The sequence below is a fragment of the Onychostoma macrolepis genome, chromosome 02 (genome assembly GCF_012432095.1).
Source record: "Onychostoma macrolepis isolate SWU-2019 chromosome 02, ASM1243209v1, whole genome shotgun sequence".
Classification (NCBI taxonomy): domain Eukaryota; kingdom Metazoa; phylum Chordata; class Actinopteri; order Cypriniformes; family Cyprinidae; genus Onychostoma; species Onychostoma macrolepis.
Window position 1 is genome coordinate 26889767 of NC_081156.1, and position 21762 is coordinate 26911528.

General features: G+C 36.4%; 2 protein-coding genes across 2 annotated transcripts; both read left to right on the forward strand.

Annotated features, from left to right (window-relative positions):
• Positions 1 to 266: 266 nt before the first annotated feature.
• On the forward strand, positions 267 to 13498 carry LOC131551951 (E3 ubiquitin/ISG15 ligase TRIM25-like). The gene is made up of 6 exons (XM_058795214.1): positions 267 to 971; positions 1368 to 1463; positions 11489 to 11722; positions 11851 to 12010; positions 12134 to 12193; positions 12496 to 13498. Exons 1-6 carry the CDS (start codon positions 390 to 392, stop codon positions 13023 to 13025), a joined length of 1662 nt encoding a protein of 553 aa, XP_058651197.1. The 5' UTR covers positions 267 to 389; the 3' UTR covers positions 13026 to 13498.
• A 1389-nt stretch (positions 13499 to 14887) lies between these two features.
• Positions 14888 to 21687, forward strand: LOC131551769 (cytochrome P450 7B1). Its single transcript, XM_058794880.1, has 6 exons — positions 14888 to 15268; positions 16616 to 16752; positions 17580 to 18182; positions 19118 to 19324; positions 19449 to 19627; positions 20286 to 21687. The coding sequence occupies exons 1-6, from the start codon at positions 15201 to 15203 to the stop codon at positions 20601 to 20603; spliced, it is 1512 nt and encodes a 503-aa protein (XP_058650863.1). The 5' UTR covers positions 14888 to 15200; the 3' UTR covers positions 20604 to 21687.
• The last annotated feature ends 75 nt before the right edge of the window (positions 21688 to 21762 follow it).

The following is a 21762-nucleotide window of genomic DNA, read 5'->3' on the forward strand; positions in this document are numbered from 1 at the left end:
TTGTTTCGACTCTAATCGTCTCAGAAATGTTTAATTTAAATGATCTGCGCTGGTTTTGTAGATAAATATTAATTTATGTAGAAAACTTATTTATTTGTTTGCTTTAAAACATTTTTATAGGTTTAGACAGCCTATAATCACTTCTAGACACTAGCACACTGACATGAAAAACAGTGTTAGACCGCCATCTAGTTGTTTAGTATTGCTTTATATTTTTCAGTTGCTGAACTCGAGGACCTTTTTTTAATTATGAAGTTTCCAGATAAAGCAGGTGTGTCTCACGTACAGATGCAACGGTATTGCACACGTCTCTTTTAACACAAAACCAGGAAACAAGGGAATACAACAGTTCTGTGTCTCTGTTTATATCTGTGTCTACACACTGTAAAATGGCAGAATCCAATATTTCAGTGGCTCGGGATGAGTTCAGCTGTTCAATCTGTCTGAATCTACTGAAGGATCCAGTGGCCCTCACCTGTGGACACAGTTACTGTATGAGCTGTATTACAGGCTGCTGGGATCAGAAGAGAGTCTACAGCTGTCCTCAGTGCAGACAGACCTTCACTTCAAGACCTGATTTAGGTAAAAACACCATGCTGGCTGAAGTGGTGGAGAAACTCAAGAAGACAAAATTAGAAGTTGCTCGTCCTGTTCAGTGTTACTCTGGACCTGGAGATGTGGAGTGTGACGTCTGTACTGGGGACAAAAACAAAGCCATCAAGTCCTGTCTGGTGTGTCTGGAATCTTACTGTCAGACCCATTTTGAGCGTCATGAGGAATTTCGCTCTGGCAAGAGACACAAAGTGACTGATGTCATTGGAGAATTAAAAAAGATGATCTGTCCTCAACATGATAAACTGCTGGAGATTTTCTGTCGTACTGACCAGAGCTGTTTATGTTATATGTGTATGGTGGATGAACACAAAAACCACAACACTGTATCAGCTGCTGCAGAGAGGACTGAGAAACAGGTGAACTGTATCATACAGAAATAAATTTATTTTATACCATATATTTTATATGCTTTGTAACTTATACATAAGAAGATATCTTGTACAGTAATGTTTTAAATAAATTAGGTAAATTGACGGCTTATGTTATCATGTTGTGGTCACAAATTCAATTCATCTCCTTTTGAAAGGACAGAGAAAAGCAAAAAAGAGTGAAATGTTTCCTCCTCTGTTTAATGATAAACTTTTTTAGTGAGCTGATGAAAAATAGGTTATGATGATATAGTATCAGAACATGTTAATAATTCTCCTGTCTTGTGTAGTTAGACTTTTGACTAAATGGCCCTTAATCTGGCTAAGATCTGCCTAACTATAAAGAGCACTGATTTTTCACATGATATTTCTGTGGTCTTGCAGAAACACTTGGAAGAGACCCAGAGAAAATTCCAGCAGAGAATCCAGGAGAGACAGAAGGAGCTAGATGAGCTGAGAGAGACTGTAAAGTCTCACAAGGTGAGTTTTGAGCAGAACAACTACTGCTGGCTGCTGAAGAGCTGTAAAAACTTTTACTATGATCTACTCAATTTTTTTGGTGAAACATTTTTACACTAAAAAATATTGAGTAAATTTTAAAGATGTGAAATCATTGAAATATACTTCAAGAGTCAAGTGAATGTAACTAAAAAAATTAAGTAGATTCAAATAATTAGATTAACTAATCTCATAACTAAAATTGAGTAATTATAATAAAAATCCTTAATCAATGCAATAGTAATTCTAAATCAAACACACTAAAAAATTAAGTAGATTTAAATAATTATATTAATTGATCTCATAAATAAAATTGAGTAATTATAATTAAAATCCCTAATCAATGCCAAAGTAATTCTAAATCAAACAGAATAAAAAATTAAGTAGATTCAAATAATTAGATTAATTGATCTCAATCATTATAATTAAAATCCTTAAATGCAATAGTAGTTCAATAGTAAATCAAAAACACACACACACTCACAAAAAAAGATTTCATTTACATGCTGTATATACAAATGTCCTATATTTACTTTTTATTAATGGAGTAAATGGTAAATACAGTTTAAAAATATGAGTACTTTACAATATGTATAATAAAACCAAATGATAACCAAAACATTGTTTTAATTAAACATTTATTTGTCAAATTTGACCACAACTCCATACTTTTCAAATGACTTGAATTTTGTAGTATCCATTCAGGGTCTAAAACTTATTCATTTCATTCACAATTCATTTAAAAAAAAAAAAAAAAACACACCTTGGTTAACTTCAAATTCAAGGACCTGTCAAGGACTTTCCAGGTCCAATACCCCCAAATTCAAGGACTTAATGTGGGGACACATTTCAAGTGAGAGCAAAGGTTACATCGCGTCACCTTGTAAGATACATTGTTACAGTTTTCATGCGTCAAACTACTACGCAAAAAAAGCAGGCCATATGCTTTTATTTTTGGCCATATGACAAATCTAATATTACGATCAAGGCTCAGAAAAGTAGCAAGGAGATCGGTAAAATAATCCATGTGACATAGCTAAGTAAAATTACGGTTGAACCCCTGATGTCACATGGATTATTTTACCGATCTCCTTGCTACTTTTCTGAGCCTTGATCGTGTTAGGACCCTTGCTGTCTATGGAGGGTCAGAGAGCTCTCAGACTCCATCAAAAATATCTTAATTTGTGTTCCGAAGATGAACGAAGGTCTCACGGGTTTAAAACGACATGAGGGTGAATAATTAAATGACAGAATTTTCATTTTTGGGTGAACTAACCCTTTAACTCTAGTTCAACCTGGGATACTTCTCAAATAACAACACTGAATAAACTGAAATTTTAGCCACTGAACTCTGCATATGGGATTTTACAATTTTTTTTTTTATCAAAAATGACTTGGCATGAGGAGTATTTAACAGCCTGAGGCTTTGTTTACATTAAAGACAACACCCATCCAAAATGCATTTAAACAATTGGACGATATACAAAATTATTAATTCAGATTAATCGCATCCAAAATAAAAGTTTGTTTACATAATGTGTGTACGGTGTATATTTATTATATATAAATACACACACAGTATATATTTTGAAAATATTTACATGTATATTCATATAAATTATATCATATATAAATATACTTAATATATAAATGTAACAAAATATTTCTTAATAAATATACACCGTACCCACACATATATTATGTGAACAAACTTTTATTTTGGATGCATCACTAACAATCTAGGCAATCAGGTAATTTTTTAGTCTTTGAACCTTTGTAGAAAGTTTCAGTAGATCCAGATCCAGGAAAAGTTGTATTTAATGTTCTTGGGGTATCGCAGGTCCAAGGCACAGGTCAATCCCACAAGGTAGCAGCAGGCTCTACTAAGATCATGAAGCTTGTTGAGGACTGTGATGCCCTCAATCACAATGCCTACATCAGTGACTGAGCCATCTTTTTGCAGCTGGTAAATCTTCAGCACTTCCTGTGCTAATTCCTCTTGAACACCGGTTGGTGGATCAGCAACATCCTGTAGAAAACAGATATAAAGAATAACAGGTTAGAGCTAATATTCAGCATGTATGTTACAAGACAAGGACAGAGATAATGGGCCCTATCATACACCCAGCGCAAGTGTTTTTGCTAGTTTCAGCCCGACACAGTTCTCATTTCTTCGTCCTGCGCCGCATTGTTTAACCTGGCCTAATGGTTAGGGAGTCGGGCTTGTAACCTGAAGGTTGCTGGTTCGATTCTCGCACCGGCAGGAATTGAAGGTGGGAACTGTGAATGAACAGCACTCTCTCCACCTTCGATACCATGACTAAGGTGCCCTTGAAAAAAAAACACCCAATTATTGCTTGCGTTTTTCTTAAAATGCTGGAAATTCGTTAGTTCTTAGAGAAAACAAAGGGAAAATTGACACTTTAAATTAGCTAGACTGAAACGTCAAGTTCTCCTGTTTATAATGATATATGGCACTTGATGCTGACTGCTAGAATAGGTCTGAAAAAACAAAGAAAAGTACAGGCCTGTCAGGTGCCCCAAAAATGTTCTAGGTCTTTAAGGGTTAAAAATTGCTCATGCTGTCTGTATGCAGCATCTTAGTTTGGACGGTGATTAAAATACAGTAGTTGCCTCTAATTTTACATGGAAAGCACACAGACAAAGCCTTTGTTTATATGAAGATATTTCTTTCATTTTTCTTATTCATTTGATTTGGGGTTTGTTTTAAAAATTTCAATTTATTTTTGTTATTTGACATTTTAATTTCACAAAGAATTGTGCAGCATTTTGTCTGAGAAATAATAAAAGGAACCCTTTTCATTTCTAATTTGACTTAAATCTCATTGTTAAAAACAATCTTGTTGTGAAATTAGTATCATGAATTGTATGGCATCATGAGTTGAGTGAATCGTTACATTCCTAAAAATAACAATCACACCTGAAGTAGAACGCTCATTTGTGCCTGATGTCGCTCTCCTGCAGCACCCTTCTTCGCTTGGAATAAGGACAGCAGTTTGGGGGTATAGAAGTCCAACTTCGACATGAATTTTGGCTCAAGATTCACTGTGGTGATCCTCTGAAACTCTGCACTGACCTGGAAAAGACAATAAAAGTCTATTGACATTTCAAATCAGAAAAACAAATTAACTTAATATATTAAAGGGTTACTCCACTCCAAATTGAAAATTGTCAATCACTTACGCCCATGTCGTTCCAAACCCGTAAAAGCTTTGTTCGTCTTCGGAACACAATTTAAGATATTTTGGATGAAAACCAGGAGGCTTGTGACTGTCCCATTGACTGCCAAGTAAATAACACGCTCAAGGCCCAGAAAAGTATGAAAGACATCGCCAAAATAGTCCATCTGCCATCAGTGGTTCAACCGTAATGTTATGAAGCTACGAGAATACTTTTTGTCCGCAAATAACAAAAATAACGACTTTATTCAACAATTTATCTCCTCCGCGTCATTTTGGAGAGTATCTGCTGGACGCAAACAGAGTATGCTGTTCTGTGTCAGAACACCACAGGGATACGCTGTTTTCGTTCAAATCAAAGCGTAAAAAGCGTATCTGTGTGGTGCGGCTGACACATAACAGCGTACGTGGTTTAATAATGTCATTATTTTAGTATTCTTTGCATACAAAAAGTATTGTCGTAGCTTCGTAACTTTACTGTTGATCCACTGATGTCACATGGACTATTTCATCAATGTCCTAGCTACGTTTCTAGACCCTGGGAATATTTCAGTTGCTTTGCTGTCTACGCAGGGCTAGAGAGCTCTCGGATTTCATCAAAAATGTTTTAACTGGTGTTCTGATAAAGAACAAAGGTCTTACGGGTTTGGAACAACATGAGGGCGAGTAATTAATGACAGAATTTACATTTTTGGTTGAACTATCCCTTTAACACTACTAATAGACCCTTGTAACATTTCTGGGGTTCTCAAAAGCCATAGTTGTTAATGCTAGGTAAATTTCAAGGTAGAATGGAAACTAGAACAAATATAACTGCCCATTAGCTCTTAAAAAAGAACAATTTTAGATTTAAAGTCAAAAGAGAAAGCTCAATTTGGAATTCAATTTGGAAAATACCAAATTGATAAACTGTTCGGTGTGATGACGTTTAATGTCTCTGACAGTGTCTGTAGTCCCATTTAGCAACTTGTTAGCAACCGTCTTAAGAAACGTAACAGCTTCAAAAAAAAAAAACACAAGTGGGCTGTAACTGGTGTTTTATGTTGTAGAATAAAACGTGAAAGTATCTTGAGCCTGTGTGAACCACGGACCTTAACTCGCTTCTGGGTTTTCGCCTACAAAGTGACATCATAGTTCCTCCACTCTATAGTATTGCGCATACACATACATACTATTTATAGTATCTCGCTCCCCTTTTAAATCATGAATTAGCCAGAAGAGTAACAACATTTTACATGTTTCATCATATCAACGTTACTTAAAGCCTCCACCTTTTTTGAATGCAGCAGTGCGATAAAGACCCATTTGGCTTTAAACTAGTTTAAAATCACTGAGACATTTGTGGTTTGTATTGGAAAACTCTACAAAGTTGAACGCTTATCACTGGATCTTGCAGCACTCTTTAGTTGCATAAACTACTGACGAGTGAGTAAATGCATCCATGTAGGGATGGAACGATAGGGATGGTTTGATGATAAATCATGATAAAAATCCCTATGGTCAGTATTACAGTTTCATATCTTAATTATTAAAACCGTATTCGATTACCACGATTACAACTCAGGATAAATAAATACTATCCAGCATAAAGCAACAAGTAATAGTTTAAGTAACAGTCTCGCATGCGAACAGCATGTAGAGAACTTTTGTTTTGTGTGAAAACATGGCGGAAAGCTTGGAGGTTTTATAAAGCGTGCTAAGGGAATTATACTAAAGAATACATGAATGAATGAATTATGTGTATGTACCTCTGAAGGTTCTGGCTGTCTTCAGAAAAGATTCAATGGCATTTTATTTTCATCTTCACTCCCATGTAATAATACTTTATAAATTTGTGTTCTTATCGCAATGCTGCTTTGTCAACGGAGATTACGGGAAAACAGCTCTAACACTGCTGTTCCATAACAGTTTCTGTCACCTGCTGTCAGAGAGTGGATTTACAGGGACTTACATTCACATTCAGTCTGTGTGTAGTTTTTGTCTGGCCAGAAAACAGCCAGAATTTGCATGCCCAGCTATAAATTGACTGGTTGATGAAAAACAAGCTTATGTGGATTCTACACATTTAAACGATTCGGATAAGGTATCTAGAATTATTTATGGAGTAGATAAAATACATATAACCATTTATCAATCAATTATTATTTTGACTTAATACTGTTCTTTATTTAAAGGCTCAAATGTGAAGTTTACCATTTTATTTAAGGTTTACCGTTATTAAAGTTCTATTTAAACATTTCATAAATGTTATTAGATAAACTGTTGTCAGTCATGTTGTCATGTTTTGTGACCTGTGTTTCTACATTTAAAAATATAATTATACTGAAAAATTATAGTAAACTGGACTTACCTTCTGCCTTTTGTTATTCTTTTTAAGTTGAAACTTAAGTTGAAGACAGTGCTGTAAAACAAATGTTCAACAGTTTTGCCATGAGATTCATAACTTTACACTTCACATCAATAATAGTAAGGTAGTGGTTGACTGCTCTTACGAAAATTAACCAGTCTTACTACAAAACTACAATACAGTGTCACTGTAGTTAAACCATGGTAAACACAAATTAACCATGGTATCAAACATTAATACGTCATATCTTAAACCATGGTATTTGTAGTAAAACTGTCCTATACAAATGGTAATGAATCTGCCAAAAACATTACTACACTTTACTACAGTAAAACCATGGTTGATTTTGGTAAGGATGAAAAGGAAACTTGATAACTGATAACGCGATAACTTCTTCACTATGCCTCTGCCATTTTGAGTGATTCCGAATGACGTTTCAGCTGTGCTTTGGTACAAATCATGAAAAAAATAAATAAAAAAAATACTCTGAAAAATTTGCATCGAGATCACAAGTTGTAATTACAAGTTTTAACAAAAAGATGGTAACTTTTTACACACAGTAATATTGTACCTTCGGCAATTCCGACATGGTGTGAACTCACTCAGAGAGACGGCCGTCTCTTTCAACGGGCCACTGACGCTGCAGCGCACCGGGATTTGTCCCATTAACGTTACACCAGTTTAGTTACAATTGTTGAACTACGGATAGACTAACTTTAGTCGTTGTTTTCTGCAATTACTCACACGTATACGCAGTGTTGGGCAAGCTACTTGGAAAATGTAGTGAGTTAAGCTAACAGTTACTCTTCTTTAAATGAAGCTTAACTACAGTAAAGCTACAGCCCTGGGAAATGTAGCAAGCTAAGCTACGGCAACATGGCAAAAGTAGTTTACTACATCCAAGCTATTTAAGAAAAAAAAAAAGTCAATGCTCTCTCAGTGATCAATAAAACTGTCAGTCAAGCAGATAGACAGGCATGTTCAGTTTAATTGTTTATTCAACAGCTGTTCCCAACCAATTTGGCAACATAATCAGTATCAAATACAGGGCCGGAAACCTCCTATTGTTGGTATTGTGGCTTTATTGTATACAGATACATTTATATAAATGGTAACACTTCACAATAGAGCTTGGCAAACTACGTCACGCCGCGTCGGATTCCGCCATGTTTTAGGTCACGCTCAGGAGCACACAGCGTAAACAAGTGCAAATCACCACAGAAAAAGCCGACCGTTTTACATTCATAATTTTTGAAAAACATCGTACATATACTTAGAATAAAACGGAATAATATATAAATCTCTTTAAATAAATAAAAAATCGCTCTGTTGTTTGAGAGGCTGCAAATATTCATTACTAATCAGTCTCCTTCACTACAGTGCTACTGATATATGCTAACTGCTAAAACACTTACGACAATTAACCATGGTTTACGTGTAGCGACCGTGCTTTTGGTGTATGTATTACCATTCCTATAACCACAATCTTATTAAATACCACGGATAAACTATGGTTAGAGTAGCAAAACCATGGCTAATTTTGTAAGAGGAGAATACACTACAGCTAGATCTCAAACAGCAGATCATTATATCATCATATTGCCCGGTAAAACTGCTCAGTGTTAAGAGTTAAGCCATTATAGAGGTAACAGAACTTGAAGCTGCTTTGAAACGATGTGTATTGTGGATGCTATACAAATAAATACATTGACTTGACAGAACCAAGTTGAAGATTTCTGCTAATTTAGGATGCCGAACAACGATGCGAGAGATCAAATGAATGAAGGAAACTTAATCCGTACAAAAAGTGGCCGGGTATTAACGAGCTGCCGCAAATAACATTTCCATATATGATTTCCTTCTATTAGTGGTGTGAGGGCTTACAGTTTAATGCAAATCACCGTATCTATAATATATTATAAATCCACATTTTATTTTAGATGTTTATCATATGAGTTTCTGTTTAATTTTCATCCGAGTTCCGTAGTGAATGTAGACATGTTTAATGTTTATATGATTCATTAGATCACGTTGGAATGATCAATTGCCGTAGCCTTTATCATCAATGTCTGCAGGTAAAACCTCGGCTTTTTCGGCATAATAACGCGGAGAAAGCACGTTTTTCACACCGGCCTTGCAAAGGGATATGGCAATTGATGATACAGTAAGCCTTAACCACTGCAACGCGATCTTAAGTAGAATAATATAAACATTAAATAATATAAAAAGTCTACATTCACTACCACTCAGTCTCCGCTGTAGCTCCCGTGACCTAAATTCCCAGAATGCATTGCCGCTGTGACGACACATTCCCAGACTCTATAGTTAACATTAGTTAACTAGTGTAGTTAACATGAACTAAGAATGAACAATACTTCTGCAGCATTTATCTTAATGTAAATTTCAACATTTACTAATGCATTATTAAAATCAAAAGTTAACATTTGTTAATGCACTGTGAACTAACATGATCTACCAATGAACGACTGTATTTTCATTAACTAACATTAACAAAGATTAATAAATACTGTAACAAATGTATTTTAATGAAATCGTATTGTATAGTGTTACCATATAGATGTTTAGGCCTACAGATAAGCTATGTTTATTTGCATCGTTGCATGTGTCATTAGATATTAATAAACATTTCACCAAAATCAAGTTCAAATACGAAGCTTTTGACCAGCGAATGTTTTTATTTTTTCCCCCCAGTTTTCTGTCATTATGTGGGCGTTCAGTTTTTTTTCTGTTGTTTGGCCAAAGTATCATATTATAAAGGATTCAGCGCTTCGCACGAGCTATTTGGCTGTGACGATGACAAATGCTAGAGAAACTCTTCTCTGCTCCTCAAAAACAAACAAACAAAAAGCATTAGCCTTCATAAATAGTGTTTTTTTGAGTAAAGAAACCGCTGTACTTATTCAATCAATCAACAGTTCTTTATTTACCTTCAGACTGCAAACAAGCTGAGATGCTCCAAAATGTGCGCCGCACTTCATTGATAAAAGAGGCGGGAGGAATAATGAGGTTTGACTGACAGTTTGAGGAGCCAATGGCGTTACGAGCTTTAGTGTCTGTGACGTCACTTACTGATCCAGGATCAGTGATCCGTAGTTGTTATATTTCTGATTTGAGCTTGAGTTTCAGAATGCTTTCTTTGGAAAATGTAACGTTAGCTTTTGTTGGCGCTACTTGATCAAAAAAAGAGCTTAACTACCGAAAAGCTATTTGATTCAGAAAGCAGCGACGCTACCGCCACGCTACTGAGAAATGTAGTTAAACTAGTAGCGTCACTACTTGTAGCGACGCTACTGCCCAACACTGCGTATACGCTCATCACCCAAGTAAATAAATTGACGAAACCAACAACACGGCGGTTTATACAGCCCCTTCCGCCTCCCCTTAACACGGACACGCTATGTTGCCTTAAAACAGGAATAATTGGCTTCTTTTACATACATAAAGTTTCCAAGCTGTATTAACCGTATTTTAGCTTAATATTTGACGGTATGAAAAAAAAAAAAAAAACGTACACATTGATCCTAGAAATGCTTGCCCCTTCCAAAAAGTTATTAACAGTTAACGTTACCAAAGAACAGCATGGCTGCAACAGCATTCAAAAACATACACCGGACGTGTTGTGAACCCGAAAACACAACCAATATTTCATTAACTTTTGATAACTGCCTACTTACCAGCATTTTAAAAGAGTGGTGAGGTGGTTTAGAGTTTAGCCGTTTTCTTCAGACCAGCAAGCAGTAGTCGTTCAGCTCTCTCAGCGCGATCCTTGTGTCCACGTGATCACAAATAGCAGCGAAACTTACTCAATTTTTTAAGTCCTTGTGTCCACGTGATCACAAATAGCCGCGAAACTTACTCAATTTTTTAAGTCCTTGTGTCCACGTGATCACAAATAGCCGCGAAACTTACTCAATTTTTTAAGTCGATGCAAAATACAAAAAAAAAAAATGATAGAAAACGAGTAATAATTTTGGTTCTTAAAACTAACAGGTTTCATTGCATCATTCTCAAATATTTTCACTTAAATGTACCAAAAACATTAAGGACATGTGAAAAACATAATTTGTTAGTTAAATGCTTAATTTTTTAATTAAAACATACTTAAATAGCACAAGTAAATCTGAGTTAAAATAAACTGTGGGATATTTACTGGCTACTTTTGGTAATTCCAACTCAAATAATCTCTTAAATGATATTCAGAGATTTTATTAAGTTAATACAAGTTTTTATTTTTGTGATATTTACAAAGCCACTGAATTATTTTTTACAGTGCTGTTTGAGACTCAGTTAGGACTCTCCTCCAGTCAGTCAGTGAGGAGCCAGTGCTGGAGCTCTTTCAGTCCCACTGAAGCTCACTGTGGAGAGCAGGCTGTGAGGCAGCAGTAAGAGCTGAGTGAATGGACTGATTCTGATGCTTCTCTCTCTGTGTGTCCTAACAGCGCTCTGCACAGACAGCAGTGGAGGACAGTGAGAGGATCTTTACTGATCTGATCCGCTGCATTGAGAGAAGCCGCTCTGAGGTGACACGGATGATCAGAGATCAGGAAAAGGTTGAAGTGAGTCGAGCTGAAGAACAACTGAAGCGACTGGAGCAGGAGATTGAAGATCTGAGGAGGAGAGACACTGAGCTGGAGAAGCTTTCACACACAGACGATCACATCCATTTCCTCCAGGTAACAGAGATCTGATGAACAGGACAGTGGTCTTTAGGATAAGAAGAGCATGTTGTACAGAGATTGTATTTCTATCAAATGTTTCTGTGTCTTTAGCTGGTGTTTCTCTTGTCTTTGTGTCTGTGTAGAGTCTCCAGTCTCTCTCTGTTCCTCCTGGATCTACAGACTCACCCAGCATCACTGTCAGTTCTCGTCTCTCTTTTGATGATATTGGTAAATCTGTGTCTGGTCTAAGAGAGAAACTGGAATATTTCTGCAGAGAGGAGATAAAAAAGATATCTGCTGGAGGTAACATACTGGAGACACTTGCTTTTTTAAATAAGTCAAATATCAATCAATTTAATGTGTATTGAAATGAACATGGACTTGTTTAAATGTGTTTTCACTGGGGATGTCTGTTGGTTTGCTTAGTGAGATACATTCAGATAATTCCCACTCATGAATATGAGAGCAGGAAGGAGTTCCTACAATGTAAGTAACAAGATTAGCACACACACACACACACACACACACACACACACACAAACAAACAAACAAACAAGCTATTGTCTGTATATTTAAACACTGTGAACAACAAAGGTATTCACTGATGAATCAAATAAATATCCAAAACTGGATGTTTTACCAGTGACTAACTGCTGAAAGTTGAAATGGACTTTTTCTCTGATTCCTGCAACTTAAGAAAACATGAAATATACAGTAAGTTTCAGCTAGCATGCTGTTTTATTGAATAAAATTAAGATGATTCAGTTGATGTATTCTTTCCCCTTCAGATTTCCAGCGATTCACTCTGGACCCAAACACAGCACATAAACGCTTCTGTCTGTCTGAAGGGAACAGAGTGTTTACTGACACTTATATAAGCCAGCCATATCCTGATCATCCAGAAAGATTTGATCAATACCTTCAGGTGTTGTGTAGAGAGAGTGTGTGTGGACGCTCTTACTGGGAGGTTGGATGGAGTGGACATAATTGGTTGAGTATAGCAGTGTCATATAAGAGTATTGGCAGGAAGGGAGACTGTGCTGAAAGTAGAATTGGAGCTAATAAACATGCCTGGTCTTTGATGTGCTTTCCTCACAAATGTCAGTTCTGTTACAGTAATGTACCGACTGAACTCCCTGCAGTCCCCTGGCCCTCTAGAATAGGTGTGTATGTGGATCACAGTGCAGGAACTCTGTCCTTCTACAGTGTCTCTGACAAAATGAGCCTCATTTATAGAGTCCACACCACATTCACTCAGCCTCTCTATCCTGGGTTCTGGATAGATCAAAAAATAAGTGTGAGACTTCTTGATCCTTAATGTAGATGATATCAAGATTCTATCAATAATGACATGGTTTGAGTTTCAGATTATTATAATTGTTGTAATGGACGACTGGGGAAGAACATATGGATAACTTAGAATAATACATGCAATGTATTCCAACTGATTGTTTAAGGCTGATCATGTTATGTTGTTTACATCATTTGTTGATATTAAAGACAAAAAGATATAAGGGTAAAAATTTTGCAATCATGAACATGCATTTTCAGAAGAAACAAATGTATTTTGTACTTAAACCACGGATGACTGCTAATCATCATTAATTCTTTTTTATATGTTCTCCATTCAACTATCAGAAAAGAATTTGAGCATTTTTAATGTGATTGAACACATTAAATTAAACATGAAATGTTGAAGTAGAAAAACTGAAATAGTATTTTCTTGTAAAATGTACTCAAGCAATCTTTATTTTATTTGCAATTTGGAAATATATATATATATATATTAAAGTGTACGCTTTTAAGATGTCAAATTAAACATTTGTATAAAGCTGTGGAAATCATCCTTTATAATATTTGTATGATTCTTTCATGTTTAGCGGTGGATAATTGAGCCATTGACATTGCCGTCGATTTCTCTAACACTCCCACCAGACCAAGTCCATTTTTAAATTTGTATTCCCCATTAAATCATTAGCAACTTCAATCTTAAGCAGTATTAGGGATAGTGAAAGCCAGTTTGGTGCATCTTTACTGGCAGCATTGAAAAAAGAACTACAGAAAAGGCAAACAGAGAAACCTTTATGTGTGGATCAGTAGGGCTCGCTGCTGGCATACATACACTCTCACATACACACTGAGTCACAGACTGAGAGAAGAAAGAGACAGTTGAAAGAAAATGAGGAAGAGATTTATTTTGTATAAAGAGAATCCTTCTGTTTCTGAAGGAAACTGCCAGGAAACAGAGGCACTGCCAGAACTGCATCTGAAGTGATTGGTTAATCTGCACCGACCCCCAAACACATGCAGACAAATACGGTATAACCTTTCTTTTGTGTGACCTCTCACATTCTGTGGGGAAAGTGCTTTAGTGTTTATAGGTTACAGGTTGAAACACTACAAGGGTGTGGCTTTTACATGAGCAGTTGTTTTAAAGGGTTTGTCCCTGTGAGACTCAGACTGTATGGTGGCAATAAAAAAAATCATAACTGTTTTTTATCAGGCTGTTCTGGAGAGGTACAGTATCCAAGCTTGGTATGGTAAACTCTCTGTACAATTAAAAAACAGACCTTCTTACATTGTCTGGACGGCCATGAAAATTGTGGATTTCAAAGACTATGAAAGTGATTCCTGATATAGTTGTCTACATGTCTTGCTCCCCTGTATGGTATGTGTGATATATGTGATTTAGTTATTTATGTTTGATTTGTATGCAACATACACAAAGACCCAAGAGAAAATATACCATAAGGGACAAAAAAGCAGGCCTATCGCATGGTATCGATAAATGTTTCTTAACCCTGCTCGTGGAGTCAATAATTTAGTTGAACGCAGGTAACCAGAAGTTTGCCCACTAGAGGGCCTCAGCATCCTTCCAAAAGATGACTTACAATTATTTATGTAAAATTATTTTTAAAATAATAACTTGAAAATATATATAAAACAGTAAACTCTTATCAAGTGTATATTTCATTTATTGGTAGACTAATTTTAATATTTGTATCACTCTATCAATCTTTTGTCTGTCTGTCTATTTGAGGTGATCCTCAAAATAAAAATTCTATATCCTAAAATTGTTTGAAAAATATGTCAACAGGCTGTTGATTTTTAATGCTGCTGCGTACATCAAGCAATGATAAACAGTTGTGGCTGTGGGATAGTCTCCTCCTCTGTTGTGTGCATCTTGAATGGGCCAAGTAGGTTAGTAATACCAACGTGTAGCTGTTGAGCAATATTTAACTTTCATTGAGCGACCTACACTGGGCGTGACTTTCTGAAAATCTTGGATACTCGCGTTGTTCGCGTATTATCTCCTCATTTCTCGTAATATCTCCCACTGGACTCTGATGTTTAATTTGTGCGGTGATGACGAGCAGTCTTTCGCTTTTAAAGTAACAGTCGCAAAACTGGACACGTCGTGCGAAGTGCTTCATAAAGCCTGTTTTCCTCCGGACCAGTCTCCTAGGTTTTCTCACGCAGAGGCTCTTTGATAATGTTGGAGTGTTTATTGGCGATCTTTATCTCCGTGCTGCTGTTCTGCGCTTTCTGCGGACGCAGAAGGTGAGTTTTCTGATATTTTTTGCTGCTTGTTGGGAATGTAGCCATGTAGACGATTTTTTTTTCTCGATTTTAATACGGATGAGTACGTTGTTTAAATGAAAGTTTGTGTTTTGTGTTTATGTGTCTATGTAATTATCAACAGGCAGACACCTTTTGTTCAAATATTTGAAGAAACATGATGCATCAACGATTAGTCTAAATGTCCAAACAGATGAATGTTCGTCATTCATCACTTAAAGTACATTTTAAGCCACGTTGGCAAGGAAATGTCTGCTAATACGAAATGAATAATTCACAGCAGGACTGGGAGCTTGTTTACTCTCAGTTTGAAATTGAACCCTTGAATAGAAGCGTAGTCCGACACGAATCTTTTGTTTCGAACAATATGAACCGATTCAGTGACTCGATTACATCGCGTTGTTCTCTAATAAAGCCGTAGGCTATTATAGTGGTATACTTTTTATTACATGTTATTTATAAAGATGTTTATAATTTCATTGATTCCAGTTCCATTTGTTGCAGCCATGATTTGGTTTACAAATCATTAATCATCTTAAATATAATTTTAGAATTATATATTATAATTCTAACCAATCGTATCTGAAGTAGATCGTACTAGAGGCCAATGGCCAATGCATTGTGAACTGGTTTAAATGATTCATTGAAAAGATTCGACTGAAAGATCGACTCATTCACGAATCCGGCATTATTTTGGAGCAAAGATCCTACTGATTCAAAACCGCTTGTTTGCATGACATGTCGAAACAAGGATGTGCATTACAACATAACTGAAGCACACTGCATGTAGCCTATTGCCACTCAAGTGTTAAGTTAACTTGAAAATTAAGAGGCTATCCATACTTAATTTGTGTATAGTTTCTGTGCAGAGGCTTTTAGTCAGGGCAACTATGGGCTGTAGCAGTGTGTTTTCTTATTCAGTAAGCGAGCTGCAATCTCAAAAGGAAGTTCGGAGAACTAATTCCCAAAGGGCAACCCCATCCCTTTCTGGTCAGCCTCGAAAAGTAGGACATGGGAGATATGCATCAGCAGTAGATCAGTACACCTTATACTCAGTAACTGAATCCTGGCTTTGTCATTTGAATTGAAGCTTGTTGTTAAAACAAACTGAAACAATGAAGCATTTTGTTTAGCACAATTATATCATTGCTTTACCACAGAGAACATTATTAAGAAAGCAGGTGAACTACGTGGTTGGGGTTTGTTTTGAGTTTGTGTGTTTGTCTGAGAGAGCATTTTATAATGACATAGAATGGCAGTCTCTCAGACACTGTTGAAACAAGCATGTTTAAAAAAACATGACTCTTACATTGTGTGTGCATTCTGCAGGAAGGACGGCGAGCCCCCGCTGATTAAAGGCTGGATTCCATTCCTGGGAAAAGCTTTAGAATTCAGAAAAAACTCTCAACAGTTTCTTACACAACTGCAGCAGGAGCATGGAGATGTTTTTACTGTACTTATAGCAGGTACATCTGACAAACACACACTTAGCATTATTTATACACAACTCATTTTTTCAAATGGGAACGTCTTCTGACTTGTAACGAAATTGACATTTTGTCATTTTTAGCTGACTCTTGTACTCACAGGTTTCCTTTTGCTCTTCCTCTCAGACACAGTGTTATGCAACACATGCTGACGTAGTTATGGTAATTAAAAAGCTATGGTCCTGAAAGAGGTTGTGAGAATAGCAATCTTTGAATAGCTGATAAATAACATGGACCTTTTTTTAACATCAAGATTTAAGGTTACAGTTTTTATAAATGTAAAAGGGAAAGTGTATATTTTAGATGCTTTATTTAATCACCATTTTAGTTTTTCACCTTTTTAATTACTTTATTTGTAGTTTATTTCATTAGTGCAGTATGACAGAAGTTTTTACAAGTACAAATCATTTTTCAGTTAATTTGAGGTGATTTTTATTATTATTATTTTGTACTTTGTTCTGGGTGGTTTTCCTAACAGAATCAAAAGAGTCCACTCTGACTCAGCAAGTCTGATATTATGGTACAGTACCTATATGTTCCTCCTTGGAGTTTTATTTGTTTTGTTTTGTTTGAGTGTTTTTATTAAATTTTTTCTTCTTGAGAATTGTAAGTCTGTAGCACCAACTACAAGTTGTGGAATCCTTAGAGTTAGTTCTGAGTATGAATAATAGTGATGTTAGCAGACACCACTAAAATCATGCAAAAAATATACAACAAAAAATGATCTGGAGTAGAGCTTGTCAAACTGCTGGACATTATGCATTATGTCATGACATACATCTATTTATTTTTGTGTGTTTCTTTAGGAAGGTACATAACATTCATAATGAACCCTCTTCTGTACCCGTCTGTGATCAAACATGGAAAACAGCTGGATTTCCACACGTTTTCAGACAGCGCAGCATCCAGGACGTTCGGTTACCCACCGGTCCGGAGTGGCCTCTTCCCTGGAATGAGTGACAGCATCCAGCGGAGTTACACTCTGCTGCAGGGGCCTGCCCTCGACCCGCTCACGTTCAGCATGATGGGAAACTTACAGCAGGTCCTGCGACACCGTTTTCTGCCCAGTGAAGAGTCTGGGTCTGATGGCGACTGGCGAGAGGCGGAACTATATGAGTTCTGCAAATGTGTAATGTTTCAGACTACATTTAACACGCTATATGGACATTCGTCAAATCTGCGCCTGGATCAGCTGCAAGAGGACTTTGAGAAGTTCGATGCAACTTTCCCTTTACTAATGGCCCGTGTTCCCATCGCCTTGCTGGGAAAAACCAAAGAAATTCGTGAGAAGCTGACAAGATTTTTCTATCCTCAAAGAATGGCAGAATGGAGGGCTCCATGCGAGTTCATACAGACCCGATCGGCCCTGTTCCAGGAGTATGACACGCTTCAGGACAGAGATAAAGCAGGTGACTTTCCCACATGCACACACACACAAACATACACACTCATACAGAAAATCTAAAATCCTTCCTATAGGGCCCACATAATATGACTGTGGAGTGTGTTGCTGATGCTAAATGTCACATCTACAGAAGTATAATAATTTTCCCATTATGACATGAAGAACCCTGGTCTCCAGATTTTGTGCACCAAAAGAGATTATTTAAATACTAAGTAAATGTACCACAATTCTCACAAAAGGAGTGTTTGCGCAGACTTTTTGCAGTAGTTTTAGAGGCAGCATAGATGCGGTCCTTAAGCATGTATTAGCCAACCACTCTAAACAAATAGAAATATGGTTAATGTGTCAATTTAGCGACACTTTGTCATATGAACAGTAAGTCAGTAACTACACAGAGTTAAGTCTCACAGTTAGTTGTAATCTGTATGGTTTTGATTCAATAAAATGAATCAGATCATAAGAGTAATTGTTCCAGGAATCAGATTTCACTAGTTGCTAGTAAAAAAAATTTGATTCTTCAAATTAAACGTATTCTTTTTTCATGTAGTTGCCAGGGCAGCATTAACTGTCAGACATTATTGCTGATTTGACTCGCTTTAATGAATCATAATCTTGACAAACAGCTTTGGAGATTTAGGTGCTTCCCAATTCAAATATAAAAGACTTGTACATGCATGCCCGTTTCCCTCATTAAATTCCTGCCCTGGGGTGTTGCCAAGACGACTGCTGACGTTCTGATGACTTTATGATTTGATGTGTGTTAAAGGGTCTTTTTGCCGTCAGTTTCTGTCTGATGAAATGCTGGAAGCAGGATGTGCGTGAACAAATACAGTATTACACATAGTGAACGCTCATCACGACTGTGTTGTATTGGTTTGGACCAATGCCCAATGGTTTACAAACACATACACTTAGCTTTCTTTCTTTCTCTGTCCACAGCACATCATTTTGCCATGCTGTGGGCATCAGTGGGAAACACTATCCCAGCAGCCTTCTGGTGTCTTTTCCACCTCATCTCTTGCCCGGAAGCCCTTGAAGTAGTGAGAGCAGAGATTGTCAATGTGGTTGGAGAGAAGAACATGCAGTTGGTCTTTGAGGAGGACATCACAATTACACGACAACAGCTAGAACAGATGGTTTACCTGGGTAACATACACACATTCTTACATAGTAACCCATCAAACATATCAATTATTGTCGAAATAGCGCTATCGATTTGAAGTTACTATGCCAGTTTTCAATGATTCAGACCGTCTTTTTCTCTCTACAGAGAGTTCAATAAATGAGAGTTTACGTCTCTCCTCTGTATCAATGAACATCCGTGTGGTTCAAGAAGATTTCTGTTTGCGTCTGGATGCCCAACATTCAATCAACCTACGAAAAGATGACATTGTTGCTCTTTACCCACAAACCACACACCTTGACCCTGAAATATATGATCAGCCTCAGGTAACATGCATCTACAGCTGCCTACATTAGTGAGAGCGCCTCTTACTTCAAGCCTCAGTAATTATTATCAATGCTGAAGACAATTTTTGCTGCTTCATATTATTGTGGAAACTGCAATACATACCATTCAAAATTTCAGGGAGAGTAAGATTTCAAAAAAGAAATTAATACTTAGGCTAATACTTAATACTAAATTGATCAAAAGTAAAGAATGTTACAACGTTTCTATTTTTGAATAAATGCTGTTCTTTTGAATTTTCTATTCATAAAAGAATGCTGAAAAAAACGTATGAGGATTTCCACAAAAATATTGAGCAACAAAAACCGTTTTCATCATTGATGATAATTGAGTACTAATAATAACTGAGCACCAAATCAGCATATTGTAATGATTTCTGAAGGATCATGTGACACAGAAGACTGGATTAATGACTGCTGAAAATTCAGCTTTGCCATCATAGGAATAAATTACAATTTATTACTTATCCAAGAAATCCTTAACAACTAGAAGTCACAGCCATTGAATACCGTTATGGACAATGGGGGACTTGAAGTCAAAAAGTTGAGAATTGCTGCTCTAGATCCACCTGGCAGACCATTTCTTTATTGTTAGAAAACTTATTTATTGACATGTCTTTTGTGTGTTTTTTTTTTGCAGCGCTTCCAGGTTGACCGTTTCGTGGAGGACGGAAAGGAAAAAACAGATTTTTATAAATGTGGCCAGAAGGTCCGGTACTATCGTATGCCTTTCGGCTCTGGAGCCACGCAGTGTCCAGGGCGTTTTTTTGCGATGAATGAGCTGAAGCAGTTTGTGTGTGCGGCTTTGCTCATGTGTGAAATGCAGTTGCTGGAGAGCCAGCAGGAGGCAATGCTAGACAACGGCCGTGCTGGTCTGGGCATCATGCCACCTGCTAATCAAATCACTTTCAGATACAGAACCAGAAAACCAGGGGACAATATGAAGAGGGAGGAATGAACTAAATGAATAGAGAGATAATGTCGTCTGTTCGTTGCTTGGGTGTTTTCCTTTCATTTTTTCACAGGGTTTGTGCAAAGATTTTGTAAATAATGCAAGCTGCAGTATTCATAAATAACACTGCCATGGAAAAATCTTGTCTTTGAATGAGCTAAAAATACAGTATACACTGCAGTTTGAATCAGGGTTTGATGCATTACAGTGAACAGCTTTCTATGTATATGCTACTGTGACACAAGGACAGCTTTTCAAACATCTTACCTCTCATAAATCAATTTGATCACATCACTGGGTGTAAATAACAATTACAAACTCATAAAGTGGCAAAGGCTGCACAAGACAGTCAACTGGATTTCATGTCATTTCTTGATTCCAGCATTGAATATTAAAAGGTAAATGTTTCTGCTGTTTTATTTTGTATATTTTTTTAACCCTTAGAATTTGGTCAGGATTATTCATAAAGTCATAAAATGTATATTGAATAAACAAATTGCTGTTCAAAAGTTTGGGATCAGTATGATTTTTAGTTATTTTTGAAGTCTCTAGGCTCACCAAGGCTACATTTGATTAAAAATACAGTAAAAATGTTTTGACAGCAATTACCCCAGTGTTCAGTGTCACATGATCCTTCAGAAATCATTGTAACATGCTGATTTAATGCTCATGAAACATTTATTATTATCAGTGTTGAAAACGGCTTGCTGCTTAATATTTTTTATGGAAACTGGTAAACTTTTCTCAGGATTCTTTGATGAATAGAAAGTTCTAAAAAATTGTTTGAAATTGGAATCTTTTGTAACAACGTAAAGTCTTTACTGTCACTTTTAATCAATTTAGTGCATGCTTGCTTAAAGTATTAAGAAAAAAACTTAATACTGACCCAAACCTTTGAATAGTAATGTACACAAAGCACTACTTATTTAATGGTTACTGGTTGATATTACAGTTTTTTAATATCACTACTGGTCAGTATTTCATATTTTATCAGTCAATATTGGAAACCTAATTATGCATACTTATTTGCCTTGCCATTTATCTTTGCTGTGATATAACATCCTATTAAATTTCATCTTTAAAAACACCTAACCATTTAACAACACTGTAAAATATAATCTTTAGCATATCTTATCAAGAATATCCATTTACTTCAGTACTATTA

Bases quoted from the DNA above. Each gene is read 5' to 3' on its own strand.
- LOC131551769 (XM_058794880.1), top strand. From the start codon at position 15,201: ATGTTGGAGTGTTTATTGGCGATCTTTATCTCCGTGCTGCTGTTCTGC. The intron at 15,269-16,615 runs GTGAGTTTTCTG...TGCATTCTGCAG, and splicing joins GCTTTCTGCGGACGCAGAAG to GAAGGACGGCGAGCCCCCGC. The intron at 19,325-19,448 runs GTAACATACACA...TTCTCTCTACAG, and splicing joins AGAACAGATGGTTTACCTGG to AGAGTTCAATAAATGAGAGT.
- LOC131551951 (XM_058795214.1), top strand. From the start codon at position 390: ATGGCAGAATCCAATATTTCAGTGGCTCGGGATGAGTTCAGCTGTTCA. The intron at 12,011-12,133 runs GTAACATACTGG...TGGTTTGCTTAG, and splicing joins AAAAAAGATATCTGCTGGAG to TGAGATACATTCAGATAATT. The intron at 12,194-12,495 runs GTAAGTAACAAG...TTTCCCCTTCAG, and splicing joins CAGGAAGGAGTTCCTACAAT to ATTTCCAGCGATTCACTCTG.